The 22127-nt window shown below is 41.0% G+C and overlaps 1 protein-coding gene across 8 annotated transcripts in view; it reads left to right on the forward strand.

Moving 5' to 3' along the window:
- Positions 1 to 22127, forward strand: part of SORCS1 (sortilin related VPS10 domain containing receptor 1) — a 469944-nt gene that overhangs the window by 329826 nt on the left and 117991 nt on the right. For all 8 annotated transcript variants that reach the window (XM_079136908.1, XM_079136906.1, XM_079136907.1 and 5 more), the window contains exon 6: positions 6919 to 6983. In XM_079136908.1, coding sequence (XP_078993034.1) covers positions 6919 to 6983 — 65 coding nt within the window. The remainder of the gene's footprint in view (positions 1 to 6918; positions 6984 to 22127) is intronic.

The raw sequence follows: 22127 nt of genomic DNA on the forward strand, positions 1-22127 counted from the left end.
TTATTGCTAACATCCTTTCTGTCTTCAAAGGATCCCTTAATTCATACCATTAACCAGAGAATAGCTGGTTAGCTGGACGTACTCGTTTACTCTTTACACAATCTTATTATTAATTGCTTTTACTATTATCATTATCCTTTTCCCACGTGGTAGCTGCAGGAAATTTAGAAAGCCTAGGTTCCAGTCTGATTGCATCATTTATGAGCTGTGTGCCCTCAGGCAAGTAAATTGCTTTCAGAAGGAATACTGCCTTTCTCTTCTGTCATTATTGTTTCTGATTTGGTGTCACGTGTGAATTGTCTACAGTACGTATTCTTATCCAAGTTGTTGACAAATGATGAAGGGGACGCTGAGAAGGGTACATCCACACAGCCCTACCTAACATCGATCTCAGAATTAATAGATGGACACCAGTCCTTCATCAATACCCTATGACAATACTTTATTTGTGTGTGTGTGTGTGTAGTTAAATCCCTTATAGCTCATATATTTTATCTCCCACACAGCTTTCTGGGAATGTGTTTATCACCACCTGCAATATTACACATTTATGTATCTTCTACATTTTCCTGACATCCCTTTTGAAATGTAAGCTTCATGAGGTGCAGAGGCTTTCCTGTATTATTCTACGTTAAACCCCATATGCTTACGACTCTACCTCACAGGTTATAGGTCTTCATTAAGGTCTTTCAATTTATTCATTAACCCATTGCAATAATAATTTAGGATCAAACAGGTATTCTGCCTGGTGTTAGGTGCCAGAGGAGCCCAGGCATCCTCAGTTTAGAGAAAGAGTCTCCATGGTGTGTGTTACCTGCACCATTGCCTCAGGGATGCACAAAAGATATTAGAATATCTGATTACATTTTGCTCCTATTTTTAGTTTCTGTTTTGTGCATATTTTCCAAAGTTAATATATAAATACTCTAGTGACTTCTACAACTTACAACTAACAAACTATCACGTATTGAGAGAGTATTCATTTTTTCCCTTTGCTATTAAGCAAACATTAATGTTTGAAAAAAAAAATGGAAATAGCTATCCCTGGAATTCTCTGATGAGATAGAATTTCCATGGGTCATATTATCTCCAGGAGCAAAATGCTCAGGTTTCCATTTGTTTAAATGTATATTTGCTCTACCCTTTAGTCTGAAGTTCTTGGTCCTTGTTAGAAATAGGAAGAAAGGAGAGGTGAAGATTCTCTCTTCTCCTTGTCTTGTGTTAATATGGCCTTCCTGTTCCAGCAGGACCTCCAGCCTCCCTCCTCTTACCCTGAACTTAACATCGTCACAGATACACTCTCCTGGTGGCACTTAGCATTATTTTGAGGCCACAACTCTCTTTCACAGCATTAAATAGTTAGACTCTGACTCAGAGATGACAAAATGCAGAACTCGAACTTGGTGGGCTTAAGTCTGTAGCCATTCTGCAGGCAGGAAACTAAGTATCATTTCTATTTATTCATCTACTTATTTGTTACTCACAGTAGGTACCTTTGGTGGCACCCATGTGGCAAGCTGGGAACCAGAATAAAAGAAGCAAAAAGCAAGCATGCTTTTTAAGCTAAAAAGAAATGTGAAAATGATGCCTTGAGTGTGCTTTTTTTATTTCTCTAGCCCACTTGCCTTAGGCGGGCAGCAGATGAGACCTCAGGCTAAGCTGCTTGTTCAAGGGTTGAAGTTTTGGCTTTAGAAAGGGTTTCCATGAGGATGTTTGAGAGCCTGTCTATGGTGGCCGATGAGAAGGAAGCCTTTGGCCATATGTACAAGAGGAAATCAAGGCATCCTGCTGCGAATACTTGCCAGGCAGTTTGTCTCTTCTCTTTTGCAGACAAGACTGCTTGCTTCACTGGCATTGTTCATGCAGAGGCTCCTGGGCACATGCATGCTCCATCTGAAACAAAGCAGGAGGCAGGGGTCTCCACCCTCCCAGCCCTCTTCCTGCAGATCTCTCCCCATCCCCCATATGTCATTAAGTGCATTTCCAAATCTGAATAAATAGGAGCTATCCAGTCATGGTATTTATTTTTTTAATACTTGTTCTGCAGTTATCTACATTGGGATATTTTGTGGCTCTGCAGCATTTATTGAGCACTATATTAAACTGGTATAAACTCAGACAAAATGCCAGGAGAATGATAAACTAGTGACATTTCTGAGTTTCTCACTAGAAAATGTCTACAAAGGCTGCATCGGGCTGATTGTATTTCAGAAGGCTGATGTTGCATTGCTAAAATCACCAGTGTACTAACTCAGTGTGGGTTTTGCTACATTCATACTCTTGGCTCGTAATCTCTAGGTTTTATTGCAAACTGACTTCTAAATGTGAACAAGAACTTAAGATACTGGAAACACAGAGGTGGGAGGCTCCAGTAAGCTTTGTCTAGTCTTCTTATCACACCTTGTTCTTATCACACTATTATTTGTCTCTGTCTAGTCTTCATCACTGGAGCTGATCTGGCATAACCTGTGGACTGTCTCTTCATTTCCCCCAGGAGTGACACACACACACATAGACTGGGACTGAGGTTTTCCATTTTAGCTATTCAAAAAGTAACATACTTAACATTTGTAAAACCATTTCATGGCTTTTGGGATCAATATAAAACCTAAGCATTATGCAAGAGGTGTCTCATTATTGAGTGTCTAATTTTTTTGTTTTATTTTCTACTTCTCTGCTTTGAAAACACCAGATCTAGCTCACTGACTAACTAGCAGATGCTTTTGTGTAAGACCCTTTTAGATTTAGGTCTTTGGGCCTTAACACCTGCCATTCATATTTAAACAGAATGTTCTACCCTTACTGGCCATTGATCATATTGCTGTATATTCTGGAAGATTCAATCCATTTGCTGTAAAGGCCTCCTGGACCTTTCTTCTCCTCCAGGTCTCTATCTACACACTTCAAATAAGTATTATAATACTTGTGTCATTGGATTACTCTGTCTTCTGTAGTTCTCAACCCTTAAAGTCAGGGTCTCTATAGCCCCCCTTGCTCTTATCTCACTATTATGTGTGGGGCTTGGGATATTGCACTGAATAAGAAAATGAATGTGTCAACAAGTTAATTTTATTTGATAGTTGATATTTGGGCCATTGACTCATATTGACTCCTGTCTTTTTGTCTATTGACTTAAGATAATAAATCATTTGGATGAATCATTTCTGTTAGTGGGATACCCATACCAAGAAGTGTTTAACACAAATATTAACTCTAATTCCTTAGGTGAGTATTAATATTCCCTATGTATTTCTTGAAATAAGGAAAGGAGTGGAAGAAAAGAAGGAAATCAGCTGCTTTTTCTCAGTCTTTGGAATGCACCAGAAGTCATATAGGTACTTTAAATGTGTATTCTAGGAAAACTGATTTTAGCCCTTTTTAGCTGTGCAAAAGCATATGTGTGATTCTAGAAGCCTCAGAAGGGAGACCCAATGTAGCTTAAGTGGCACCCCCACTGGGATGCCTACTTTCAACTTCAGTCATCAACAGATGAGCCCCAGTGATAAAAGCTATACAAGTGGAAGAAGGAATTCCAGGTAGAAATACCAGCGTGAGCAGAGTCCCCTTCCATTCCATGAAATCCAGTTCAAGAAGAGAATTCGTCTTCCCAGTTGCACATAAAGGCAATATATGATTAGTGATAAAGGGATACAAGATACAGCTCCCTATAGCCTTTTTCTATAATAAAAGGATCCTGAACCAAATTTTTCATCTTATTTGTTATAGAAAGATAGTCCTTCCAAGTTCCAGAATTGAATAACCTGGTGTATTGGATATAATAGTAAATACTGACCAGTGTAAAAATGTTGTCCATGTATTTATTGAAGAAACATACTTTTTTTATGCTTTGCTAAGCACAGAGAATCCCATCATAAAAGTCACTCCCCTTGAGAGTTCAGGGTAGGAAGAGAGTCCTCTGTGCAAAGTATGTAGCAAACCATGATGAACCATGAGAGTGATAAGTCCAGGGTGATATCAAAGCAAAAAGCAAGGTGCCCAAACACTTGTGCTAAATATTGGAATAGTTTGGATAGAGATGCTCTAAGGCAGCCTTGAAATATCTGTAAGTAAGACCATCAAGGGTTCATTTTGGATTAAATCCCATGCTCACGCCATTTTCCTTTGATGAAAACAACCATGAAGAAGAAACACAATAATCTTAAAACACACAACTACCAACGTCCGTAGTCAAAACTGAAATGTAGCCATGTATGTGGTCTGTGGTTATCGTATCAGTTGATGAACTGCAGTGACGTGATGCTTTAAGGATCATCAAAACCAGCCACCTGCTTGCAGATTTCACGTTGTTTGGCTTTAATTCTCTGGAATTCACCAGTTCCACACAGTAAAAGCAGCGATTATCCTGTCATCTGTGACTGTTGAAGGTACTACTTGAACACCTTACATAAAAAAAAAAAAAAAAAAAAATTCTTGTAAACATTGCCTTTTAAGTATTTAAACTTTAATTTTATAATTGTTTAAAGATGGGGAAAAAAACTTATGGTAAGAGTTTGGTTAGCTACATTAAATTTTGGAAAACAAAGGACTCTATTCTGCTCTTGTATCTTTTCCTTTAGTTGAAGGGTAGATGGGATTGTTATCTGAAACAATAGCTCCTGCCCTTAGAGATAATGCAGAAATCTTGATAAACTCTTGTAACTCTTGGTCTGGAGACAGGAACACGTGGAAAGATGCACCTAGATCCAGGGAAACTGTTTTGCCACCTGTTGACACTGACCATGAGCCAAGCAGACCGGCTTGCGAGTTTTCAGTGTTGTGCTTGTGGGATGCCAGATTTCTCCTGGGATTAAAATGTGGGAGACCTTCCGAGGAAGACACTCAGAGCAGCAAGCAAGAGGGACGGATGAGCAACATGAAACTACCCATTAATATTTTGAAGAAACAGTCAACAGCTGAGCTTTAGAGTTTGAGGGTTGGTAGCAGTCAGCTTTCTTTTCAATTCTCCTGGCTTGTGACCTTGTGAGAAAATATCCTCCATAAATCTGGGCCAGGGTTTGGAGTCTGGGGATTAGGAGGGCTCCTGCCTATGGACTAGCAGTTGCTGCAGCGTTTAACTGAAATTGTGGCAAAAGGGCCATCTTTTCTTCATTCAGGCAAATCCCAGTGGCATGAAATGTCCAAGCACATGACACATGTCTCTTTGGGAGGAATTATTAAGTCATTTTAGGAAATATTTGCTTCATGGGAGAAGAAGAAAACTGGATTTATTGTTTGAAGAGTAGACTCTGAATTTCAGGCTAGGTGTCAATCAGAGAAAACTCACTGACAGGGATAATAGGTCCTTAAGGAGACTTTTTTTCTGAAGATGAAGAGGGACTGAGAAAATGCATTCCAAAGAAGAGTTCTGGGAATTCCCCTAGTACATTGATTACTTCTTATTTCAAAGAATTAACAAGACTTTTACCATTCCTCTCTCCCTCTCCTTTTCCTTTTTCTCCTTACTTCCCTCTTTTCCTTCCTTTATTCCTTCATTTATTTAATCTTTCCTAGGCTCCTTCCTTCTGTCATTCCACATTTGACTATTATATGCCACAACTATGAATATAAAATATTTACAACAAAGCTCCCTCCCTGGTAGCTCTGTTTGGGGTGTGTCTGTGTGTTTGTGTGTGTGTTTCTATTCATCTGCATAAGCAATTGCTTTAACATTTGGAAAAACACAAAAACAATTATTTAAAATAAACTGTGATAAATATCTTATAGGATTTATATTAAAATAAACATGTGTTCATAGGAGGAAAGGTTTTTCCTGTTGTACCTGGGACCTATTTAACAGAAGTGACTTTCCAGTCATGTCCAGGGGTCCAAGAGGTTCTAAAGAAGCTGGAAAAGAGCATTTCAAGCTAGAGACAGAGCTCACAGAGGCTCCTGAGGGGTGGGAAAGGAATGTAGCACTCTCAGGGAATGGCACATTCTTTGAGTGTGGCAGATGAGGCAGCAAAAGTGAGACGGGGCCTATCATTTAGGTATCACACAAAATCCTGAAGGTGATATGTATTTTTGAAATCTGCCTTTTGTAGTGTGAATTGAATGGCTGTGCTGATTGGCTTAGGGCAGGCAGAGGGACCCTGTGAAGGCCTCTGACAGTTTTTCATGTAGAAAAGGAATGAACTAAAGTTCTGCCAATCCTGATTATTTTTTAAAAAGTACACATAGCCCCAACTTTAATTAATCTTGCTGTTATGAAAGTTCTAGAGATAAAGTATGACTGCCTATATTATTTATGTAATGAAATAATTATTTTCTGTTTAGACTGGCTCACTGCAAAATTGTACAAAATAATATGTGCCTCCAAGGCATTTTGAATAGGCGTTTGTTTTATTTACACATGTGACTTCTGGTACATATCCAAGAGTGAAATGCATCTGCACTTTTCGGTCACACTGGTTCTACAGTGCAGGGAATGGTCACTCTGCCATAGCTGCCACTTCTTTGGTTGGGTCATGTGATTTGTACACGGTTCATATGGCAGTAGTACGTACATCTGCAAATTTCAAATAAAAAAATTAATTAGATCAGTTTGTTATGTAAATCAATGTTCAAGTCACCCAGCTAAAGCAACATGCCTGTCACCTGCCTGATAAGTCTTGAAAGTTTAATACACTTCCAGAGGGGTTATCATGGGAGTATGCAAGGGCCATTTGTGTGACTTATTTTCAAGTCCAAACTAACAACACCCAATATCCTTGCCCGAGTTCAGCCTGGCATCATCAAAAAAAGATTTTATCATCATTTTTATTTGAAGCGGAAGTTTTGCTGTCAGACTATATACATAAATAGAGGAGGGGCATCCGAGAATTGGGAAGTGTGTGGATATTGATAGTCTAATGGGATGTACCGAGGCATATTGGAAGTTATTAATCCAGATGTTTCTTTTTATGCATCTCCATGTTTTAGGTCTGTGATGGGGTCGAACAAGGAACCAGACCTTGTGCATCTCGAGGCCAGAACTGTGGATGGTCGTAAGTAAATCAACTTTGCCCCAGTGTTCATAGTCATATTAGTTCTATCAATCTGTCATGAACCGCATCTGTGTAATCACTGTGGCAATAATCCAAGCCATTTGGAGTTGAGGACTGTTCCTATCCTCAGTAATCCAGGATTGACTTAATCGTTTTCATAAATTCATATATTAACATACATGGTTAAAATATATAGACATATTAATACATGTGTATGTATAAATACATATTATTCCAGATTTAATTATATTTATTTAATTATATTTGCATAATCACAATAATCTCATCCACTCAAGCTATCTTTCAAGGTAAAGAGAGGATTCCAGCTGATTTCTAAAGTGTTTAGTGGTTGTTGCTGCTGCTGTTTTATTTTTTTAGGCTCTATATTTGTAAAAATGGCATCTAGGCAATGCCTCCCTATCTTGCTTAGAGCTTCACAAAAGGACTAAAAGCGTAGAAAGAAAGAATCATCCTGTGTGTCCCCATCATGGGCAGCAAGGGGGAAGTCATCTGAGTTCATTGCTCACACTTTGGTTCGTCTTCTCAACCCTGGGTATTCGTGCCACAATAAAGGACCACTCTTTGTGGAGGCTATGGCTTTAGGTACATGATATTGGGGGAGGTGGGTTGCAGATCCACAATTCACACCCATGTGTGAATGTCTCTAAGATCACACTGATCTTGTCACCTTGGAAAATCCACTTAAACCTTTATACCTGTTTCTTTGCTGTGAAACAAATACACTGATAATAATGATTCTTTTAGTAGCTAACATTGATTTAGAAATTGCCCTGTACCAGGAATTGTACTAAGCACATCATATTCTTCATCAAGACAACTTTGTAGGTTGCTATTCCCATTTTACAGATGGAGAAACTGAAGCCTAGGAAACTAAGTAATGATTTATCTAAGGCATTTGGTAAATGCACAGAGGAAAACAGGGTCTCTGTCACAAGCCCTTTCAGGCAAGAATTACAGAAACCAAAGCATATGAAGGGCTGCATCTGACAAACATCTGAACAATAAACACATAAGTTTCCTATCCCTTCTTTGGTCCTGAGGAAGCTCAGAAGAGCTAAGAAGTTGCTGGGGTACCACCACACATGAGGTAGTGCATTACAGATGAAAGGGAGAAAAGGAAAGAAGGAGAAAGGGTATAAAAGAAGAGGGTCAAGGGGAGAAAAGAGGTGGGAAGAAAGAAGTTTCAAGAGGAGAGAAAGAGCATGACTAACCTAAATTGCCACAGAGCAAGGAGCGCAGCCCTGAATCGGAGCAATGATGGCATTTCAAGACAGTCCCTGTTTCTAAACTATTCCTCACAATTCTCAAGAATGCTCATTCCTTCTGGTTACCTCCTTACTTCTGTGTACTTGTCTTCACCTCTCCTGAACACAGAGGCAGAGGATACCTATACTTCTCCAGCTTTGAGCCAAAGAAAAAAAAAAAAAAAAGCAAAAAAATAAGTCACCCATGCAACTTGACTCCCCAGGAGCCACACATCCTCCAAGCCCCCCTTGAGATTTCTCATGGTTATAATTTCTAGAAGCTTAGTTTCCCCTTTGGGGGCAGGGATATGTGTTTTTGGCAGTTTGTGTGAGTGCAGAACAGGGTCTGAGGCTGACCATGACCTTCTTCCTATACACCCAGGCAGGCTGTTCCTTCTAATGAGCTCAGCAGTTCAGAGCATCTTCCCATCTCTGCGGTGGGCTCTCGCAGGTATTGGCCCCTCCATTTCCCTGGAGCAGATGATGCTATCTTGGATTCCAGGTCCAGATGTAAACACAAGATAAAGATCAATATTTTTCTGATGTGAAAGTAAACGCATCACCAGTTTAAAGCTCTAGTTGAATTCCCGTTGCTCTGATGATAAAGAGCCAAGTCCTAACTAACCTGGTGCCTGCCCCTTTCCCCAGCCTATTCTCCACTCTGCCTTTCCTCCCTCCCTGCCTGAAGGACTTTGGGCTTGACTTCAGTTCTTGAAGTACATGGGGTTCTGTGCTTTGCCACAAGACTCTTATTCTTGCCATTTCCTCTGTCTGGAAACCTTCCTCCATTACCCCTGCTCTTCCAAGTAAATGCAGTTGATCACTGTAGATAGTTTAACCCTCAGGTTAAGCACCTGTTTATTAGCAAAGACGTTCTTAAACTCCCATCCTAAACCAGTTCCTTCTTTTGTTTGCTTTTGTCCAATATGTTTTCTATTTTGGCTTTATCTCAGTTTGAAATAGTATATTCCATGTATGTAATGATTTGGTCCCAACTTTTGCTCCCCACTGGTTTTTGAGTTCCATGAAAGCAGAGAGCATATATCTTTGTTCAGTTTTTTCTGCAGCTCATACCACAATGTCTACATGTAGAAGGAGCTCACCAAACTCATGCTGAATGAATGGCTGAATAGTTGACCAGTAGTCAGTTTTACCTCCTAGCTAATTCAGGTAGCCTGAACATTTTGGAGCTCTGCCTCTCAAACTTTACCATGCATACAACCCATCTAGGGATCTCATTAGGATGTGAGTTCTGATTCAGTAGGGGCCCAAGATTCTGCATTCCTAACAAGCTCCCGGATGATCCCATGCTGCTGGTCTGTGGAACCTGCTTTGAGGAGTGAAGTTCCACAACAAGAAACTAATGAAAGAGCTTTAGGGTTTGTCTCCCATGAATGCACCCTTGTTTAGAAGTCTCTAGATGGAATTGGTAGCATCCCCGATTGCTTTTATTTTCAGGCTTTAGGGGATAATGCTGTGTTCTGGCTTCTGGCACTGAATGCACGAAACTCCACATCCAAAGCCAAGTCCTCTGCTCTCCCTGATCTGCACATTTTCTCAGACCTAACATTATTCCTCTGCTCCCTGAGGGCATGGCGGTTGATCACACCAAAATGCCATCTCAGTCTCAGCCTTCCCAAGTCATGAAATATATCAGTAATAATTTTATTTTACTTTTTTTTTTTTTTTTTTTTTTTTTGGTATTTGTGCAAAGGCAGCATCTTCTGAAACTGTCCAAGGGTGAAAATTCAATAAAGGGATTTAATTTGAAAAGTTATCCCTGTCAAAACAAAACAGAAAGAAAAAATTACCTACCAATTGAAATAAAGGATTTAAGCATAATACCTGACCTGTCTCAGCGTGAAAAAAAAAAAATGAGTTTGTCTTAGTATCATAATCTCTTTTCCCTCTTTTGGAATCTCTCTCCTTCTCCCTCCCCCACTCTCTATCTCTGGGACTGTCATTACCAGGGCTCAGGGTAAAAGAAACAGGAGAGAAGACAGAACACATTGAGGGCAGAGCAGCAGACATTGCTGGCAGAATCTGAGAGGGAGTTATCAAAACCAGCTCCAGTCTGATCAGTTGCTCTAAGAAGCCCTGTGGCTCTGTTCTTTCTTCCTGTTTCCTGATTCAAACAATCCCTTGTTTGTTTGTTTTTTATTCCTTTGTTATTTTGTACAAAGTTTAAGTGTATGGAACCCATTGTTTATATTATAGGACACCTTTTATAATTGTTCCCAAATCCTATGTATGTATGGGTGTATATTACTTTTAACATGGAATTTTTAAATTTTAATGTGTTCAGAAATTTTGAAGCCTCATTTGCCAGTTCAGCTCATCTCTATAAGATGGGCGGAAAATCCTTACCTGGGTTTGTTATTCAAAGTTTAGTCTTGGTCTCACTTCATATATCCCTGTATTAAAACTGATAATCAATTTGCCAGAGTCCCTGTGTTTGAAAAGAGATGAGCTCTGGAAAGCTTTTGTTCTATGACTGTCACACACGTTTCTTACCAAGGATGCTCTGAACTGTGGCTGTCTTGTACTTTACATCTGTGACAAGGATGTTACTCTTTCTTGTGTTACTCACAGACTTGGGAGGTGAGCTGAAAAGAGCAAGTTCAATTACAATCAATCAGAGGAAGTATTATAGGAAAACTTTGAATATATTTATCAGATGGGACTTTTTTTATTGGCCCCCACTTTCAACTGTGGACAAATTGACAGGTCCTCATTCAGAACGCCAAGGTCCTTTTGAATTTTAATATTTCTGTGTGGATGTGGGTATGGGCAAGAGGTTGTGCATATCATTTATACCCAGTACAAACACTTAAAAAGAAGACCTGCATTCTCTTGACTTATCCACGTAGCTGTATTTGTGTATAACGTGTAATATATGTTGTTAGAAAATGTTGACTGAACTGTTGAACTGCAAACTTTATAAAAAGATGTATCTTATTTAATCTTTGTTTGACATCTAAAACAAAGCTCAGCACCTAAAACATTTAAGATTTATTGAATTCGTGAAAATATTTGCATATCACTGTGTATACATGTCTTCTTTATGCAAATGAAAATTACACTGAGATTTCGTCTCACTGTAGTCAGAATAGCAAATATCAAGAATACAAGTAACAAGTGTTGGCAAGGGTATGGAAAAAAGGGTACACTCATACATTGTTGGTGAGACTGCAAATTGGTGCAAACATGCTGGAAAGCAATATGGAGATTCCTCAAAAATCTAGGAATGGAACCACCATTTAACCCAGCTATCCCACTTCCTTGATATCTATCCAAAGGATATAAAATCAAATACTACAGTGAAGTAGCCGCATCACTGTTCATAGCACCACAATTCACAGTAGCTAAGTTACGGAGCAAACCTAGGTGCCCTTCAATGGATGAATGGATAAAGAAAATGTTGTATATATATAAAATGGAGTATTAGTCAGCCATAAAAAAATAATGACTTTATGACATTAGTCAGTAAATGGATGGGGCGCTCCACTATCATGCTAAGTGAAACAAGCTAGTCTCAAAAAGTCAAAGGTCAAATATTTTCTCTGACATGCAGAAGCTAATCCAAAGTAAGGAAGAGGGAGTAAAAAAAAAAGAAGAAGAAGAAAGATCAGTGGAGTAGACAAAGGGGGATGAAGAAAAGGGAGGAGGGATGGGATAGGGAAAGATGGTGGCAGGGAAATGACCTAACTTTCCTGTGTTCATATATGAATATCCCACAGTGAATCTCACCATCATGTATATCCACAAGCCACTAATTAAAAAATAAACTGTGTGTAGAGCAGAAAGATCAGTAGAGGGAAGGGAATAGGGGGTTAGAGGAAGGGGAGGGAAGGGGAAGTGCTGGAGACTGAATTAGAACACATCGTATTCCATGCTTTTATACTTATGTCGGAATGAATTCTATTGTCATGTACAACTGAAAAGAACCAATAAAAAGAAAGGCAGGCTCTTTAACTCAGGTCTGGGGAGTCCCGTAAGACTCACGGTGAGCCCAAGACACTTACTGGCTCCCTGCGACTGGGTGTCGCGTTTCCTGTGTCTGTGGTTTGGGAGGAGAAAGAGCATGCCTCTTACCAGCGTGTGAAACAGGTGCACCTCGCTCTGCATGAGCCTCGCTCTGCATGAGCATGGGTCACGTGTAGCACCAGGCTTGGCCATGACTGCATCTCCCTTTGACTTCTGAAATGAAAGGTCCAGCCAGTGACCTGAGTGTTTCTGTACTGGTGGTGATCCATGGCAGCAGGGACAGGGGACAAGGGACAATTACTGGTCTCAGTATCTAGTTGCATGAGTAAGTCACCTTGTAACTACTAGCCCAAGGACTAATCTCTCTCTCTCAGGAAAAATAAACCTTGGCCCTTTATCCAACTGTGAAAATGACTGCCCCCAAACTCTGTGAAATGAACCTCAAACTAGCACTCTGCCAGCTGAAATAAAATAAAATGAAACTCCCCACTTGATGTCACCGTTTACGCCACTAATTCTGTCTATAGTGGCAACTGGAACTCCCTTTCCTACTGGCTGTCCTCCTGCCTCCCCATCTGCTTTCCACACCGAACCCGGTGCGTGTCAAGATGTAGAGAAGCCCAGCACTGCTGAAATAAGCCCGGGAGGTAACAGGGAAGGCAGTTCCTAGAGTCTTGGATGGTGGATGGCTGAGCCCTGGAGTGCTCCAGAGGTTTCATGATGAGCATCATTTGCTTTCACCCCAGAATAGCAACTTAAAATAAGAGAAAGGGTAAGCAATGTGTAAACAGGTCAACCCACACCTGAGATCCACTTCCTGATCTTCACTCCCGTTCCCAGGAGGCGGTATTGTGTACATATGGTATATAATCCTGGCTGCTTCCCCTGCCTGGGACACCCTTCTCTCTTCCTCCCGTCTTGACTGATCCAATGTGATTAGTCACCTTGGCTGGTTGAGACCCCAGGCTAAGAACCTGATTTCTAAGGGAAGACTTTCTTACACTCCCAGTCTAAATCGACTTCCTATTTTATTTGCTTTCATCCACGATTTTTCTTTCTGCTTTCAATTCAGTTTGAAATTTTACATGGCACTAGGGTATCCTTTGATCTTGACTTTTCCTCCCACCAGTTCTTTGAGAACAGGGTATAAGGATGGATATGTAGTGAATATATAGGTGCGTGCACACACACACACACACACACACACACACACACTCATGCAGTGTTCATGTGTAAACTGTTGTGCTAAACTTAGCATTGGTGAACACAACAGCAAGCTAAAAATCTTTCTGTAATATCAGCACACTGAAATGTAGCAGTTTCATGGCTGGCCACTATGTAGAAACCCACTGTACAGTGGACTCCAATTTAATAATCACGATCTCATTAAAAGATACATAAACTTTTATCTAATGGTGATACACACACATTATTTGTTTGGTTAGCAAGCATTCATGCCTGTGCAAACAGCACATGTTACTGAAAGAGAAATTGCTGAAGGGAAATCCCTGGGTCAGAATTTATGCATTTTAAATCTTCCTAGACCTTGTCACATTGCCTTCTGGAATAGTTACAGCAACACATAGTCCTGCAGCATGAGGAAGCCTGTGTTGTGAGCCAGCCCTCAGCCACGAAGGATGTCATGATTGAGTCTTTAACCCATCGGATGAGCAGTAAACGTGGCCTATCTGTGTTTAATTAAGGAGCAAGCATTAAAAGTTTTCATTTACAACTTGGCTATTTTGATGTCTTCTTCAGTGAACCTCAAAAGAATCCAATTTTTCTAATATTTTAGAGAAGGTTCCACACTTTGGTATTTTTAGACAAAATCTTGCCACCTGGCCCCAGCCAATTCCAGCAAAGCAGTTGCCATTATTCCATCCCGACCTCTCCACACACTTCTGGTCCCTTGTCTTGCAGTCAACTGAGGAATAGCTCCTAGGGCGGAGCCGAGGAAGAGGTGAGCAGTTTGCATCTGTGTTCTGGTCGGTCCACTTGTGGTTGATTCGTAGGACTTCCCGATTCGCTGAACAGGTGCATCCTCCCAGCCCCTTCCACCCTCACAGCAAGCAGCGAGGTTGGCATGGTCCCGAGGCACAGAGTGCTCTGCTCTTCCGAGTGATGGCATTCTGACCCCATTTTTCCCATCGCCAAGGTCTCTTTCGATTTCAACTACTTGTGGTTTCAGTGTGGTCTCTCTGACTTAGTAGGCTAAAGACGGGCCTGAAAACCAATCAGAAAAGGAGGAATTTGAGCTAACAGAGCAATGAAGAACCTGATGGTCATGCCCTACCAGACTCACCTGGCAGTTCCCAAGTCTGACTCTGTAGCCGGTGTGCACTACCCGCTCTGCCTCCCACGGGCCTCCCATCTGTAAGAGACCTGGGCCTCACCTGCACCCTGAGGATGAGGACAGAGGTGCCCTACTGAAATGTGGTACCCCCAGGTCTTAACTCCAGGACAGAGGTCTGGCTTTCTGGTGAGCACTCAGAATCCCACAGGATGCCACCGCAACAGTCTATAGCATATTGTGTGACACTTTCTAAGAATGTTTCTGGGTCTTGCTGTTACAAAACTAGGACCACAGAGACATTGATGCCTAGTCATACATCTCCCGTTTCTGCACTGTACGTCCTTAGGCAACAGTGGCATTAGTATTGTGCATTGTATTTCCACTACTGGCTTGGTGCCGCTGCCCTGGGTAATTTTCAGCGGCAGTACTTAAGACCACCCTTAGAGGTAGGTGCTGTGGTTACTTTCCTCATTTTAGTAATGGTGGGAAACAAGGCTGACGATGATTAAGTGTTTTCCCCATTGTCTCAGAGCTAGGATTTAAAACCAGGTCTGTTTCCCTCCAGATGCATTATTCATTCATTGGACAAATACTGTTGGACTCCTGTACTGTGGCAAGAGCTCTCCTAGGCATGAATGAGGAATGGAAGGAAGGCTGCTCTTGGAGAGGTTGCCTTCTAGTTGGGGAAAACAGAGGAGAAGCAAATGGGTAACGCATTTATGTGAGGAAATTGTGTGCCAATGTACACGCAAAACAAAGCAGAGCAGGCAGAATAGAGCGGGACTGGGGAAGGAGGTGGAGGAGGAAAAAATCTCTGATGAAGTGACATTTGATAGCTGAGCCACATCATCATGGAAGTAAAGGAGAGAGTCGTGTCTCTGGTGGACAAGCATTCCAAACAGATGGAACAGCATGTGCTAAGGATATGGAGTACAAGCAGGCTTGGCAGGCAGAGGCTTGACATGATGGGCAGGTGGCTGGAATATCAAGGGACAGGCAGTCATGTCCCTTATTCTGGTGTATTCCATGATGGAAGACAGGAATTATACCACCTCGCTTCTTGTTGAGCATCTAAGGTGTTCAAAGTACAATACTCAGAGTGGAGTGTGATAGAAATAGTAAGTTAATAAGTGAGAAATAGTTGATAGAATGTACCCACATGACACAGAGGCAGTCCCTTAAGCTGTCCCTCTGCGCTGGAATCAATCTTATAATATGTAGATACTTGTTAAGTAAATACCGCACACCTCTCCCCACCTCTAAAAAGCTTGGAGAGGAAGCTGTGTTTCCTTTCCCATGCACTGCACTGTTTGCATTTCCTTCTCCCTTCCTTCGCTCTCTCCCTTCTACTTTCCCTCCTGCTCTTCCCTACCCTTTGTCCTTCCCACTCTGTCTCTGGGGCTTTCTGGCACCCCTCCCCCATTTTCTCTGTAAGCTTAATTTGGAAAGTTAAATGAGCCATGTGCTTCTTTGTTTTTCATGGCTGGGGTGACCTTGTGGATAACTTTATGTCTTTGCTCAGCTCAAGGAGTTTGTGCTGTGGATTTCTGCTGTGTCTTGCTTGCAAAGCACAAGGTGGCATTTCCCAAACACATCTCATGCCCTCGGGCTCTTGCCCAGTGTTCCTTCTTTCTGGGATGATGACTTATCATTGTCCCCATGCCAAGCAGTCTTCCTTGATGCCCCACCCCTGACAAAGGAAACAGTAAATTTCCTTTATCCTCAATAGCACTCTAGGTCCTGGGGGACATAAGTCCACAACATTCTGTGATGCAAAACGAATAAACGCTATATCTCAGTAGAACCTCCTGGTGCAGCACAGATCATCTGTGCAGAGGTGTGAAGGTAGGAAGTCTCTCACCTGTGGAATCATGGCACCTGCCATCTCATGGGACACACTCACCACCCTGCATTGAAACTGACCAGTGACTTCTCTGTATTTCCACCAGTTATGATCGTGGTTCCTCTCATATCCACAATTCCTAATCTTATGCTTGGCAAAAAGTTTATAATCCCAGAATGTTCCTTATTGCAGTCAAGGACTCCCAAAAGCCCAAAGGCCAATAATAAAAAACAATGTTTAGACTCTTTAATCAAGACATTTTATATAAGAAAGCAAGGTGAAGTAAAGGCTCACCGCGCCACAGAGGAGTGTTTGGAAGTTTATCATTTTCACCGGACTGGCTTGTCTTCTATGTGAACATTCAGGGGCAGAGGGATGAGTCTTAATTTTGAAGATTTCAATTTGTACATGGTGCATGCCACCGATGACTCTAGGATGCTGATAGGAAGAAAGTGCACATGAGCAGCTGTCTGATGCACACATCCCAAATGTGGTGTGTGTGTGTGCAGGGTGGGCACTGGGGCCACTTACTGGTAATCTAAAAATAATGGAGCCATAGAAAGAACAAACAAAAAAACTTATATACCCATGTATGGGTCTTAGAGATTGTTCTGTTTCAAAGTTGAAATTAATGGGGGTGGGAAAACATTTTAAAGTGCTTTTTCATGTGCATCGTTCAGTTTTGTTTACAATTAAATGTCTGCAGTACTAAGGAATATTAAGTTATTTGTTGCAAAATAAATAGTTCTTGAATCATAAAATGAATAGACAGTTCCAGAGGTCTGTGATAGATATTTTTTTGCTCTGTCATTTACTAGCATATGAACTTGCACAAATCTCTTACCTAAGTTGGGATTTCTTCAATTGTAAAACGTACTTCTCTCTGATTTTTTTTTTTTAAACAAAGTTTAAAAGATAAAAAAAAAAAACAAAACAAAAAAAAACATGTGATCCACTTAGCACAGTTCCTAACCCAGAGGAGTGGTTGCTCTGGTTATTTTGGAGGTTAATGCTGCTGCTTCCATCAATGGAGACATTCTGAGAAGGGAGAAGTCTGCCTGCACCTCAGGAAAAACTCTACAGAAGGCCTGGGAAGAGTTTGGCCTGAGTAACAGGAAAAGTAAAGGCAGTTCAAGTCAGCAGAGCTCTCTGAATGAACACAGGGCGTGAGCCAGGAGTAAGAGCACCATTTAGAAATAGCAGAAGCCCTCCAGACATGAACTTGCCAGCAACATCGCACAGTTTTGTTTTATTTTGGCAGGACTGGGAAGGAAACAGGTTTCTGTGGGTAAAACATGATAAAGACCTGCCAGATCTTAAAGTAATAGTCTGCTTTTTAACAACCTCTTTGGTTCTAAAATTCTAACGACTCTCATTAGAGAGAGTCTTCAGCCTACCTCAGTAAAAAGCCTCAGAGGTGCGGAGCATGTTGCAGATGGAGCTGGGACCTAAGAGATGGCTTTATCAGGGGGAGGGCTCTCCTGCAAAGCAAAGAGGCTCCAGGCCAGCCGCCCCTGGTGCTGGGTGCAAAGGTGGCTTCTCATTCCCCTCCTTGTTTTCTGGTTCTGCCTGTTGACCACTATTTCACACTGTCTACACAGGATGTTTGTTATTTAGCAATTACACAAGGAGCATATTTTTCATAATGGATGAAATTATTTTTACATTTTATTTTTAATTGGCAAATAGTAATTGTGAATACTTGTGGGGTATAACGTGATGCTCTGATTTTATGTTGGCAATCTGGGAATGATTAAATCAAGTTAATTAATAAATCCAACACCTCACACACTCTTCATTTTATGTGTGGTGGAAACTTTTAGACCTACTCTTCACATTTTGAAATATGCAATGCATTATTATTTATTGTATTTATTGCTCTCACCATTCTGTGAAATAGGTCGCTAAATCTTATTCCTCCTGTCTAACTGAAATCTTGTACCCTGTGATCAATGCCTCCCCTTCCCCCATCCATCCTCTTCCCAGGACCTCTGGTAACTACCATTCTGCTCTCCATATCTGTGGGTTCAACTTTTTTGAGTTCAGATATAAGATCCTACAGGACTTTTCTCTGTCTCTGTTGCTTTATTTCATTTGTCATCATGTCCTCCAAGCTCATTCCTGTTGACACAAATAACAGGATTTCCCCTTTTTAAATGCTGAATAGTATTCCGTTGTGTACATATCCTGCATTTGATTTATCCATTCATTTTGTTGATGGACAAGTCGATTGCCTATCTGGGCTATTGTGAAAAATACCATACTGAACATAAGAGTACAGATTATCTCTTCAAACTGATTTTAATTCCTTTGGATATATACCCAGAAGTGGTTTTGCTGAATCATATGGATTCTATTTTTCTGAGGAACCCTTATACTCTTTTCCATAATAATTGTACTAATTTACATTTCTACCAACAGTGCACAAAGGTTCCCTTTTCTCCACTGGCTTGCTGCTGACCGTTACCTTTTGTCTTTTTGACAAAAGAAACTAAGGGGTATTAGGTGATATCTCATTGTGGTTTTAATTTGCATTTCCTTGGTGATTAGTAATGGTGAGCATTTAACTATATATCTTTTGGCCACTTGTATTCTTCTTTGGAGATCTACTTTGGTCCTTTGATCATAGTTTAATTGGATTGTTTACTTACTATTGACTTGGGTTCTTTATATATTTTGTTGTTGGCTCTTGATCAGTTGTATGGTTTGCAAATATTTTCTCTCAGTCTGTGTGTTGTCTCTTCACTCGACTGTTTTCTGTGCTGTGCCTAAGCTTTTTATTTTGACACAGTCTCATTTGTTTACTTGTGCTTTGGTTGCCTCTGCTTTGGGGTCATATTCAAGAAATCTTTGCCCAAACCAATGCTAAGCAGCATTTCTGCCTGGTAACATTACATTTCCAGGACTCCTATTTAAATCTTTAATCATTTGGGGTTGATATTCACTTATGATGTGAGATAAACGTCTAATAGACGCTTCTGCTTGTGAATATCCAGTTTTCCCATTATTTATAGAAAATGCTGTCTCTTCCCCATTGTGGGTTTTTGTTCTTATTGTTTTGTTACATAGCACTGGGGACAGAATCCAGGGCCTTTCACTTGCTGGCCAACCACCCTACCACTGAGTTGTCTCACCTCACTGTGTATTGTGGTGCCTTTGTGGAAAATGAGTTCCACATAGTGTCTGGATTTATTTCTGGGCTTTTTATCCAGCTCCAATGGCCAAGGTGTCTGCTTTTTTTATCCAAGTACTATGCTGTTTTGATTATTACAGCTTTGTAATAGATTTGGAAGTCATGTAGTGTGACGCCTCCACCTTTGTTCTTTTTCAAAAGATTTCTTTGAGTGTAAGAGGTCTTTTATGATTCCATAGGAAGGGGGAAAAATTGACCCAAACCAAACATTGAATACAAATAAAGACGCTATCTCAGAACTGTCTGTAATATTTTACAAGTGTTTACTTGTAAACACTTATAAAATATTACACAGTGAACAATAAAGAGGACTTTTTTTTTTTTCCCTTGCAACCCGACATAGTTTTATTGTCAACAGAACCTGCCTGGTGAAGTGGGCAGCCCACTCTGCCCTCAGAGGGGCTATGGACAATGGGTGTCTGGAGTCTCTGGGAGAGATGGGTCAGTGTTTCCAGAACAGCTTTGGCTACCACTGGGACCTGGGTGGTCAGATACAGGAACAGGGGCTGTGTAGCTGGCAGGGGTTGGGGAAGCTTCAGAGGAGTTGGGTCTTGGCTCCCCCGACTCATGTTCTTCAGGCCAGTGAAGGTGATCAGTTCCAGCCCACTAAGCCAAGCCGCGGAGCAACCCTGCTGAGGGACCTCAGATGGGTACAGGGATACACACTGCCCATGGGGCAGCAGAGGGTCCAAGAGAAAGACATCTTCACAGCACGTCACTGTGAGCCCTGCATCCCTGGGCGACTGCTCTGCATTCTGATGCTCTGCAGAGGACTTTAATAATTACAGCTACCTCTATTTGAGCACAGTCTAACCAGGCACTAGGCTAAACGCATTCCGGGACTAATGTCTTCTATTGTCGTAACCACTGGCAACATGGATATCTTTTATTCCCCATTTTATGACTCCGAGTTTAGAGAGGATGAGTGATTTGCTTAGTCACCAAGGTAGCTGCCCTCGGGCCTGCACTAAACCCCTGTTCCTCTACTCAGAACCTGGCCTTGTAAAGGCAGCTCCACTTCCCTGGATCAGCACAGGTTTGGGGTGGATAGGGACTGCATTATTTCAAGCAGCAGCTGTTGCAGATAGTGCGAATGCTCAGAAAGAGAAGCACAGCGTCCTAATTACCTGTGGCAAGGAAAACACCTGTGTAAGAAAAGTAATGAAATTAATTCTAACGTTGAGCAGTTGCATACATTAATTGACATTAATTAATGCCAAATTACAAGACACTTCCTATGGAATCGCATCATACGCTCACCAGAATCAAATATGGAAAGAGTTCATCATACTTAATGCTATTACAGCAAGCCCTGGGGGAGTCAGAGTGATTGGTCCCTCATTATGAACTGCAGCCAATTTCTTTCTATTTCCATTAGAAGGAGAAAGGGAACAAACCAGGGAACACTTTACCAGGCAGGCAGCTCAGAATGGATCATTTACCCTTCAGCTTGTAAATTTCACTTTGAGCCATTCTGAGAAAGAATTGGTTTGAAGACTCCTTCCTGAGACGTTTCGGGTTTCACTGAAAGGTATACTTTTTTATTCTAAGCCCAAAGACGGGTTCACGGTACAACTCAGCTGCAGAATGCAGCATTAGGGGTGGAGGAACCCAGAGCATGCTAGTCTCAGAAGCCCATAAGACTCTCCCCCACCTATCCAGCTGAGAGGTGCAGGGCCAGAGATGGGTACGTGGGTTGTCCGACTTCCTCCCATGGCTACTTTTCACTATTGCTGACATCTGAGATATATGTTTTATTCATTTCTCCTGAGCAGGCATGCATCTACTGATAGCTATATATACAACTTGCAAAAAAATAAAAACAAACAAAAAAATCAAAACTGGGCCCATAATGCACTCCTTCTGGTAACCTACTTTTTAAAAACTTTTATTTTGGAATAATTTCAAAGAGAAAAGTTACTGAGATTGTTTAGAGTACATGTACTCTCTACCCAGCTTCCCTTCAAACAAGGTGTACTTTTCAAAACTAAGAAATTCACTTTGGTGCAATGTTATTAATGGGTAACCTCCTTTTATAACATAAAATTCAATATGCATTCCGTCATAGAAGCAGAATGTTCATGGCCAACTATGCATGTCCCACATTTTTTGGTCATTTTGCTTTCACTGATGAAAAATTCATATATTAAACTACCAAGAGGCCACCTCCTTGTATAGATCATTATTCCCTTAGAATTCTCAGAGATGAACCTAAGATAAAGGGATAAGACTTTTAAGTATCTTGATCCCTATCACCAATTATCTCATAAAATAAGAATTTATGGGTGTTTTCACTTGGGATTTAGGTATATCCCTTGATACTATGATAGAAGCCAAAATATATATCACAAAAATTTGGCCCCAAACTCAGTGAGGTTTTTCATGTCGCAGATTGTGGTAGAAATAAACCAAAGCTGGAGTAAAGCCAACCAAGTCAAAATACACACTGCCATTTCTACAAATCACTGGCTTTTTGAGTTTTACTCTCTGTCTCTGAAAAAATCAGTTGATATATCATAGTCTGTAGTGTCGTGATGATTAAGTGAACCCAGTAAATGTGAAC

This window comes from Sciurus vulgaris (assembly GCF_902686455.1).
Source record: "Sciurus vulgaris genome assembly, chromosome: 4".
Taxonomy (NCBI): domain Eukaryota; kingdom Metazoa; phylum Chordata; class Mammalia; order Rodentia; family Sciuridae; genus Sciurus; species Sciurus vulgaris.